Raw genomic sequence first — 11,127 nt, forward strand, 5'->3', positions numbered from 1 at the left:
CGTTTGTCTGTCCTTGTTTCTCCCCTCTATATTTAGCCTCTTGTGGGCAATAAAAATTTTTTAAAAAATAAGTATCTATCTATCTATCTATGAACCCGTCTGTCTGTCGGCCTATCTATCTGTCTATCTGTCTGTCTGGTGGTCTATCTATCTATCTATTTCTCTCTCTCTCTCACTCTCTCTCTCTCTCTCTCTCTCTCTCTCTCCACACACACACACATACACACATATATATACACACACACACATGAAAGTTTCAAAAATTAAACAGAAGTTCGACAAAGGAACGAACGGAAAATTCACAGACAAGACACAGACGAGCTCTTTCCTCGTCAGTTATCGTCCAAAAGAATCATTACAATTTCACGCCTTTAATGTGTGTGCGTGTGTGTGCGTGCGCGTGTGAATGTATGTATCTTTATATGTATATATGACTGGAATTGGGTTTTAAAAAATCGAACATTACTCATGATAAGTTGTTACAATACAACCATATCTAACCAGCCAGCCAGCCATACAATCTTTGCATCAACAGATTCCGTCTGATCCATGCAAGTACGGAAGAAGTGGACATTAAATGATGATGATGATGATGATGATGAGGAGGAGGAGGAGGAGGAGGATGTTGCTACCATAGCTGCTGCTGTTGCTGCTGCTGCTGCTGCTGCTGCTGCTGCTGATGATGATGATGATGAGGAGGAGGAGGAGGAGGAGGGGGAGGAGTAGCAGCAGGAGGAGAAGGAGGAGGAGGAGGAGGAGGATATTGCTCTTTTACTGGATCCAGATATTGACCACTGGTCATTCCAAGGCTCAAGAGAATTTCATGTAAATACTGATTCTTCGGGGTTTTTTCTCTCTCTCTCTTTTTCTTTCTTTGTGTTGTTGTATATATTTATTTTTCTCCTCTATTTCCAGCGTGTCCCTGAAAACACCAATCAGTGATTACCTGGACGACATTGAGTTTTCTACAGAACAAAGAACGAAATATGCAAATATTGAAGACTTACTGGCGCATCGAATGGGTTTACCAAGAAACAACTTTCTGCGACTGAATCAAAATTTCAACAGACAAACCATTCCAAAGTAAGTTGCACTTTTATTATAAACAGAGCAGATCTTTATACAATGGTATTCCATCCATGACGTTCCACTCTGATGAGTATTTAGAACCTAGCGCATCTCTTTCAAATGCTATGCGTAGAGTTTCGTTCAACACTGATGCAGAATTGAGAGCTTGGTTGAATCAATTTTTCGAGTCGAAATCGGGTGATTTCTCCCAACAAGATATTGAAAATCTTGTTGAACGTTGGGAAGAGGTTGTAAACAATATTATTGATTAATTAGTTGTTATTTTTTAATAAACCTTTTAAAAAATTTAAAATTTAAAAACGGCGGGAAATTAGTTGCCAAACCAATAGTAATAATTCTTTCATTTCTCATGTTTTATATTCAAAAAAAAAAAAACCCAAATAAATAAAACAGGTTCCTTAAATATTTCGAAGAAATTGCGGATTTCCGAGGCAGTTATGTGTATAGCAATATCATGTACGGATTGGCGACTTTAATTACGGAGAAACTGGCCAACAACACGTGGGAAGATGTAGTTACAGAGAAAATTCTTCGTCCATTGGGGATGAATGCAACGAAATTCAGCACAAGGTCCAGTGGGGACGCGGAGAACATCGCCAGGTCTTATGTGGAACAGGAGAAAAAACGTCTGGTACAAGTGCCATTTTCTTTCAAACGGTTAGTATCTTCTGAATATTATGCTGTGGGTTCTGTGGATTCTTAGACGTAAAGATGGTGCTGCTGCTGTTGTTGTTGTTGCTGTTGTTGTTGTTGTTGTTGTTGTTGTTGTTGTTGTTGTTGTTGTGGTGGTGGTGGTGGTGGTGGTGGTGGTGGTGGTGGTGGTGGTGATGGTAGTGGTTGTGATGACGGCAGCGGTTGTGTGATGGGGTAGTGTGGCGGTGGTTGTTGTGGTATGGTGGTGGTAGTGGTGGTAGAATGATGATGATTATGATGACGATAATGATGATGATTATGATGACGATAATGATGATGATGGTGATGGCTGATTCGGGAGATTCTGTGGTAGTGCTGGTGGTGGTCCTGGGATGTTGTTGTTGATGATGATGATGATGATGATGATGACGACGACGACGACGGCCGCTGTGGCGGCGGTGGCGGCCTTAACGGAATCGGTAGTCGCGGTGGAAGGTTGTCGATCATGATGATGATGATAACAAGGAGGAGGAGGAGGAAAGGATGGGGCTACTACTGGTGGTCGTCGTGACAGAGTTCACAATCCACCTCTTCCTCCTCCTCTCCCTTCTCATCATCATCATCATCATCATCACCATCATGCTTGCGATGACCTTAACGACAATGAGAATGTAATACAATACTCCTTTGTTCTCTTGTCTTCGCCCCCTCCCGCACCTCTCCCACCTCTCCCACCTCTCTCTCTCCTTTTCTCTCTCTCTCTCTCTCTCTCTCATTATGGTGTACCAGAAATCAACACGGTCTTCCAAACGGTCTTCCGTCAACCAAAGTTCATTGAAGAAACACTGTGTAATGTAGGTCTGGCACTAGTCCTCATCGTGGTTACATCTCCTTACAGCTAAATGGACTATGCCATACTGTTGTACCTGGTTTTGGTTACGTGGCCTGCCCAACACTGTAGAATCTACTCAAAACTCGGTAAACTATATCACATTGCAGTATCTATTTAGAGCTATGAACGCAACCATTATGTGGTACCTATGTGCAGCGACGAGAACTTTACCACATTATGGTTCCCTATTTAAAGATAGGTAGAACGTACCAGATGGTGATGCCTACCTATTATATGGTACCTTCATACAGCTAAGAAGAGTGTACCACATTGTGCTGCCTATTTAGAAGTCGGTGGACTGTGCCATTGTGTGATAATTACATAAAATTATGTAAACTAGTATTATGTGGCACCAACTAACAGTTAGGTGGACTGAACGACATTGTAGTACATGCAGTCATATGGGTCATACTATTCTGTGGTACCGATTTTGAGTTACATGAAGTGAAGCACCGTATGGAACATATGTACAGCTAAACAAATTTGCTCTGTGGAACATGGGATGAAGTATTCTGCAGACCTAAATTATCAGGTCATCCCATAAGTTCTGTCCGAATTTTGAATAAAGAAAACAAGTGATCAAATGTTATATTTAATTGAAATTTAATCAACAAACGCTCCCCATCCCACACTGCCAGTAATTCACCATAGTTTTTTCTAAAACTTGTCTGCCATACTGTTATTTTTATTTTGCAATTTGTGAACAACAGTGCTGTCGGCTACAGATATGCCAAAGACTCTCCGAGATTAATGTGACTGAAGAAGCCATTAACGTTCCGATAAAGCTGTTGCAAGTTGATAACTGACGGGAGATAATTCAAAATGGCCGACATTGTGGGAGGAAAAGAAAGGACTATTCTGCATATAGTGTTTAATGAGGGGGTGGTACTGTGACAGAGAATGGTATATATATATAAATATACACACAATATGAGTGATGAGAAGAGGAAAGATAAGTGAGTCGAGACTGTCTAAAAGACAGCACCGAGAAACAGAAAGTCATAATAGGGGTTGAAAAGACAATGAGAAGACGTAGCATACCTGGGGGTCAAATATTGGTGTATGGTGGCCAAATACTGGAGCATGAAGGCAATCACTTGAACGGAAATCCTCCTCCAGACGCAATTTAAGACACACAATCCCATATGACCGAGCCATACTTCATTAGAGGTTGGGGGGGGGATAAAGTATTTTTGGGATTTGAAGAAAAAGATCATTCCCTGAGATGGAGTCTTTACGACTGCGGCCATGCTGGGGCACCACCTTGAAGAATTTTATGGTCGGATGAATCAACCCCAGCAGTTATTTTTTTTTTAAAGCTTAGTACTTATTCCATCGGTCTATTTTACCGAACCGCTTTTATCGGACACAGACAAAAAGACACACACACACACACACACGTGTGTGTGTGTACAACAGGCTTCTTTCAGTTCCCGTCGACCAAATCCACTCACAAGGCTTTGGTCGGTCCGAGGCTATAGTAGAAGACACTTGCCCAACGTGCCACGCAATGGGACTGAACCCAAAATCATGTGGTTGGGAAACAAGCGTGTTACCACACAGCCAGGCCTATGCTATGTAAATCATTCTCCTTCTTTCCCTGTCTGCTGCTTTGTAACCGTATTTTCTGGCAGACAAGTCAACGTAGCATGCATTCAAACATCGTCTCCATCTTTCCAAATCCTGCTGCCTTTCCCATGGAACCATTTAGTTCTTCAAAGTCGTCTTGGTGCATAAGTCGACCCGCCTTTTTGTTTTCTTTTTTGGTTGTAAATTTTGACCTGAAAACTTCGACTTATATGCCTGAAAATACGGTATTTATCACATGTGAAGAACTACATTCAAAACAACACTAATGCCTCACTTTCGGTTGTTTACAGGAAATGGGCCGATATTGGTGCTTCCGGCTCAATACAGACTACTGCTAATGATATATCGAAATGGATGCGGTTCCTCCTCAACGGCAACACTTCGCTTCTGTGTAATATTTTCAAAGTTCGTAATTTTGCAATACAAACTAAAAATCGATTTCATCGACCGGAGATGCCGGTTGAGTATTCCAATAGCCAATATGCTTTGGGATGGAATAAAGGTCATTATAGAGGTTGGTACTAAGTAGTTTCTTCTTCTTCTTCTTCTTCTTCTTATTCTTCTTATTATTATTATTATTATTATTATTATTATTATTATTATTATTATTATTATTATTATTATTATTATTATTATTACTGAGTGAGAGAGCAGTGCATGCCATCAAAGTGACACTGGGGTAAAATATACGAAGCCCAATATACCCATCATGACTACCCGTCTGATAAAGGTACACTAGGCACATGCATCACAACCATATGTGCGCGACATGGTGATCTCATATCAAGATAAACAGCGCATGACCTTGCAGGTAGGGCCCAGTTAAAATTTTCTTCTGGTCTAGTAATCCATCCCGTTCAAAAGGTAACTGAATAAGGTTTGTTTAAGGATGATGAACGAAACACCTATGTTTCCAAGGGTGAATTATCCAACCCCCAAATAATTCCTTCCAATACATGGCTATGATGCGCCCCCCCCCCCGCTACTTCTGCCGGTGATCAGAGATGCACATATCGTCAGCCACTAAGGGACATGCTCAACTGGTTAAGGTCAAACAACTGACAAGCAAATCTGTGGTATTGAGCAGAATATTTGCTGTAGCCCATCTTTTATACCAAGACAAAATGTACATGATAACACTTCCAATCAGTTAGATCAGAAGTCATGAGAGCCACTGCCTGGTACTGCATCAGGGCATTTATTATCATTATTATTATTATTATTATATTATTATTATTATTATATATTATTATTATTATTATTATTATTCAGTAGTTTTATTTTTATAGCGTGCTTTCACTTCACTACCGAGCGCAGCTCTGTGTGCCTTGGGTATGTGCTGTGATTTGTTGTGATGCTCTGATGGTTATTGTATGGAAAGTGTTCTGCGTAGGATGTGTGCAGTGCCTAGTAGTGCAATTTTCTGTATGTTATATGTGTTTGTAAGTCCTGGTGTTTTTGTTATGTATTTGTCTGAATATTTTTTATCATGCCTAATGCACCTACTATGATAGGGATTGTTTCTGTTTTTAGATTCCACATTCTGGTTACCTCTATTTCCAGGTCTTTGTATATTGAAAGTTTCTCCATTTCTTTTAGAGACACGTTGTCATCTGCCGGTATTGATACATCAATTAGAAAGCATTTTTTTTCTTCATGATCTCTGACAACTATATCTGGTCTGTTGGCCTTAATTTCTCTATCTGTGCGTATCGGCATATCCCAGAGTATGGTTGCTTTCTCGTTTTCTGTGACCTTTTCTGGTGTGTGCCTATACCATTTTTTTCCTGTTATTATTATTATTATTATTATTATTATTATTATATTATTATTATTATTATTACTTTTTTTTTTCTTCTTTCAAATTTGCTTCCATTTCTTGCCGAGTGTCTTCCCGACTTATTATTATTATTATTATTATTATTATTATTATTATTATTATTATTAGTCATGTGCCGCTTGTCGGACGGTCCATTTGCTGTCAAAACACGTTGCGTGGAGGACTGGGCATGCTGTGGCTGATGATGCGCAGACATGCGCTGAGACTGTGACAGCTCCAGCGATACCTTAACGGTGACCAGGTATGGTCGCCGTTTGTTGAACGCACTATTCCGCAGCTCGTCAACAATAACAACATCGAAAAATACCTTAGGAATGAGAACCCAGGTTCGAAATTTCCCCAAGACACCTGGTGAAGGGTATATCAGCCGAAACGTTGTGTTAACAACAAATAAGATGAGGACAAATATCCGTGAAATATAAATAATTACAATTATCATTATCATCATCATTATCATTAAGGCGGTGAGCTGGCAGAAACGTTAGCACGCCGGGCGAAATGCTTAGCGGTATTTCGTCTGCGTTACGTTGTGAGTTCAAATTCCGCCGAGGTCGACTTTGCCTTTCATCCTTTCGGGGTCGATAAATTAAGTACCAGTTACGCACTGGGGTCGATGTAATCGACTTAATACCTATGTCTGTCCTTGTTTGTTCCCTCTGTGTTTAGCCCCTTGTGTGTAATAAAGAAATAGAAATAGGTATTTCGTGTGCGTTACGTTCTGAGTTCAAATTCCGCCGAGGTCGACTTTGCCTTTCATCCTTTCGGGGTCGATAAATTAAGTACCAGTTACGCACTGGGGTCGATGTAATCGACTTAATACCTATGTCTGTCCTTGTTTGTCCCCTCTGTGTTTAGCCCCTTGTGAGTAGTAAAGAAATAGGTATTTCACCCGTTGGTACGTTCTGAGTTCAATATCCGCTGAGGTCGATTTTACCTTTCGATAAAATAAGTACCCGTTAAACACTGGGGTCGATGTAATCGATTCATCCCCTCCTCCAGAATCGCTGCCCCTGTGGCAAAATTTGAAGCTATGATTATTATCATTATTATTATTATTAACTTTTTCAAGTTTTACTTGAAAAGGAAGTTGAGGGTGAAGAGGGAAGTTTTGACTTGTAGCAAGTTTATTGAAAGGTGGGTGAATGTTGGAAGAACACCCAGTGGGAAAGGACCAATTCTGAGCGTGCACCTGTAAAAAAAAAATGGTGAGGAGAAGGGCTCTTGCCCTGTTGTTCAGCTACCCGTGGCTTTTGTGGGTTTTTCGACGAGGACCTTAAAGAGGACTCCCTATTGGGAGTTTTAATTTGTTCAGTTTTAATTATTACATTGTGTACCCGCGAAAACCCATTGTGTCGTCCAGTTTTTGTCTTTTATGTTGTATGTCATTTAATGTTTTGTTTGTGACCTCTTGTGGCTAATAAAAGGATAAATTATTATTATTATTATTATTATTAATATTATTATTATAATAATTTATTATTGTTGTTGTTGTTATTATTATTATTGTTGTTGTTATTATTATTATTATCATTGTTGTTGTTGTTGTTGTTATTATTATTATTATTATTATTATTATTATTATTATTAGTAGTAGTAGTAGTAGTAGTAGTAGTAGTAGTAGTAGTAGTAGTAGTAGTAGTAGTAGTAGTAGTAGTTGTAGTAGTAGTAGTAAAGCAGCGATCTGGCTGAATCGTTAGCACGCCAGACAAAATGCTTCGTGGCATTTCGTACATCTTCACGTTCTGAGTTCAAATTCCGTCGAGGTCTACTTTGCGTTTCAACCTTCCGTGGGTCAATAAAATAAGTTGAGCACTGGAGGAGGGTGGTTCGATGTAATCGACACATCCCCTCCTCCCACCCAAAATTGCTTCCCTTGTGGCAAAATTTGAAACCGCTGGACGAAATGCTTAGCGGTATTTCGTCCGTTTTTCTGTTCTCAGTTCAAATTCTGCCGAGGTCGACTTTGCCTTCCTTTCAAAGTCGATTGCACCGATTGAACACTGGGATTGATGTAATCGATTTACCTCCTACCCCGATATTGCTGGCCTTGTGCCACAATTTGAAATTAATATTATCGCTTGTTTTCCTTTTTGTATATTTTCAGGATATCCCATTATAGTACACACGGGAACAAGCTGGGGAGATGCTTCAATTTTGCTCCTTTTCCCAGAAGAAAAATTAGCAGTCTTCGGTGTCCTTACTGGCTCAGATACCAAACATTTGAAAAGAATATTATTAGCGCAATACGTGGCTGATCTATATCTTGGTTTTGAACCCTGGATAAATGCGACTTCCATAAAGGATTTTGTAGTTCCAAAGCACAAATCCAAGTGTCCAAGACCAGCTGCAAGAAGAAGCACCATTGGTTTGTTTCCCAGAAATTTCCCCGAGTGTCGGAAAACAATTACGAAACCAAACAATATTAGTATCTTACCAAGTAATTTTTCTAGCTATGACGGAATCTATAACAATATATTGTGGGGGAACATTACTGTGACTTACAACACGGAATCACAAGGACTATTCTTCACATACGGTTTTGCAACATTTCAATTGCTTCCAAGATCGCGAAAACACAGAAGTTTTGCAGCAAAAGGAATTGGAGAAATGTGTTTTATGAGACTGAGTTCGATAAATTTCGAATATACTCGGAACAAAGGAATTACATCGATGACAATTCCGTCCTTCGAGAGGTCAATGCCACCGACGTTTTTGAAAATAAGTTAAACTGGAAAACAGAAAACACACACATACACACAAACACATACACGCATGCACGCACACATGCATACACACGCGCGTGCACACACGTTTACACATATTTAGACATGTTTTTTTCTCTCCTCTCTCCTCTCTCTCTCTCTCATCTCTCTCTCCTCTCTCTCTCTCTCTCTCTTTCTGTATATATGATGTGTGTTTGTGTATATATATATATATATATATATATATATAATATATATATATATATTATAATATATTATATATATATATATATATACATATATATATATTTGCAAAACCCAGGTTTGGGAACCCACTTTTCATCGACAATCGGTGATTGTCACACGCTGTCACAATACTCAGCTGGAGGAGGTGTCCTCCTGGGGCTACAAGCTACAGTAGCATCCACCCTTAAGGTTTACCCACATTTAGGTGGCAAATATACTTAACGATGTCGTGCAGCTACTAATTATACCTCGCTCAGAGATTTATATATATATATATATATATATATATATATATATATAAACATATAAAAATATATATATATATATATGTAAATAGATAGAGACTATTTGCACACACATGCACATATATGTATAGAGAGAGTTTTTCTGTACACACACACACACACACACACACACACACACACCACACACACACACACACACACACACACAGACTCTCACACACATTAAGAAACAATTACTTTCCAGTTCACATCCAGAATAGAAGAAATGTTTGAATGTAAGATTATTACACCTGAAGACCACCCGAAACCACCTGACGATATAGAACGATTGAAATGAAATACTCAACAACAAAATCTCACACACACACAGACAAAGAAGAAATTAATAATTGAAACATTTTAAATTATTGATTGCAATTATATAACATCTAATTACAATTTGTGATTCAAGCATAAACAGTGTTCTCGGCTTTATTTCTTGTAGATAACACCATTTTTTTATCATTATTTGTTTTTCCTTAAGTGGATTTCATGGTTTTTGAAATCTGAGTGAAAAGTGTTACCTTAGTCCATTGACAATAGCCAAATGACTCACTGTGGAGGCACGTGGCTTAGTGGTTAGGGTGTTGGCCTCAAGATCATAAGATTGTGATTTCGATTCCTGGACAAGGTGTTGAGTTGTGCTCTTGAGTAAAACACTTCATTTCACCTTGCTCTAGCCCACTCAGCTGGCAAAAATGAGTAATCCTGCGACGGTCGAGCGTCCCATCCAGTAGCAATATGCACCACAGCAGCTGAGACATCGAGCTTATGAGCCGGGAACGAGCATAATCCATTTTTACTGTTTATCCATAACCAGGACCAGCATCACGAAGTGTGTTGTAGGGCAGGGGCCTTTCAATCAAACCATCCGACAGAAAACCCCCATAAAAAGAGAAAAGACCAAAACAATATCTGTCCCCTACTGCAGCAGAATCACCCAAACTCATTCAACTTCTTTGCACCCCTTAAAAAAAAACCCCAGAAACACCATTTTTGATATCATAAACCAAATATTCTTCTCTCGAACTTTTCTTTTTCCCATTTTTCTTCTTTCTGTCTTTTATCATTGTTGTTGTTGTTGTTGTTGTTGTTGTTCTTCTTCTTCTTCTTCTTCTTCTTCTTCTACAACTACTACTACAACTACTACTACAACTACTACTACTACTCTTCCTAATTCTTCTTCTTCTTCTCCTCTTCCTAATTCTTCTTCTTCTTCTTCTACTACTACTACTACTACAACTACTACTACTACTACTACTACTACTACTACTACTACTACTACTACTACTATTCCTAATTCTTCTTCTTTTTCTTCGTCTCTTCCTAATTCTTCTTCTTCTTCTTCTTCTTCTTCTTCTTCTTCTTCCCACTTCCTCCTCCTTCACCTCCCTTCACCGGAAAAGTGATTTCTTTCTTTATATAGTTAACTTTACAAGTCTGTCCTTGAAGGGGAGAAGGGACCACTAACGTGCCACGAGCAGTCAACGCTGCTGCTGCTGCTACTGCTGCTGCTGCTACTGCTGCTGCTGCTACTGCTGCTGCTGCTGCGGTTGTTGTTGCTATTGTTGGTGTCGACATCGTCACTGTTATAATTTATTCAACCATGTAAACATAAGACCGGAATTAACCAATTATCAATTTGCATCTAAAAACACAAATATTTAATACTTTTGCTCCCTTATCTTGTATAAACATATTTCCTTTGGGGAATCCACATACCTCAGTTCTTCACAAGACAAACCTTATTTCCCACTCTTCTATCTCTCTCTCTTTCTCTCTTCTCTCTCTCTCTCTCTCTCTCTCTCTCTCTCTCTCTCTCTCTCTCTCTCTCTCTCTCTACACACACAC

General features: G+C 39.3%; 1 protein-coding gene across 1 annotated transcript in view; it reads left to right on the forward strand.

The window, feature by feature from the left end:
* The window catches only part of LOC115228188 (protein flp-like), a 15,950-nt gene extending 7,047 nt beyond the window's left edge, over positions 1-8,903 (forward strand). Inside the window, exons 2-5 of the mRNA XM_029798830.2 lie at positions 916-1,083; positions 1,483-1,746; positions 4,495-4,718; positions 8,149-8,903. Coding sequence (XP_029654690.1) covers positions 916-1,083; positions 1,483-1,746; positions 4,495-4,718; positions 8,149-8,771 — 1,279 coding nt within the window. The 3' untranslated portion in view covers positions 8,772-8,903. The remainder of the gene's footprint in view (positions 1-915; positions 1,084-1,482; positions 1,747-4,494; positions 4,719-8,148) is intronic.
* Positions 8,904-11,127: the final 2,224 nt, after the last annotated feature.

This window comes from Octopus sinensis, unplaced genomic scaffold (genome assembly GCF_006345805.1).
Source record: "Octopus sinensis unplaced genomic scaffold, ASM634580v1 Contig09785, whole genome shotgun sequence".
In the NCBI taxonomy this organism is placed as follows: Eukaryota; Metazoa; Mollusca; class Cephalopoda; order Octopoda; family Octopodidae; genus Octopus; species Octopus sinensis.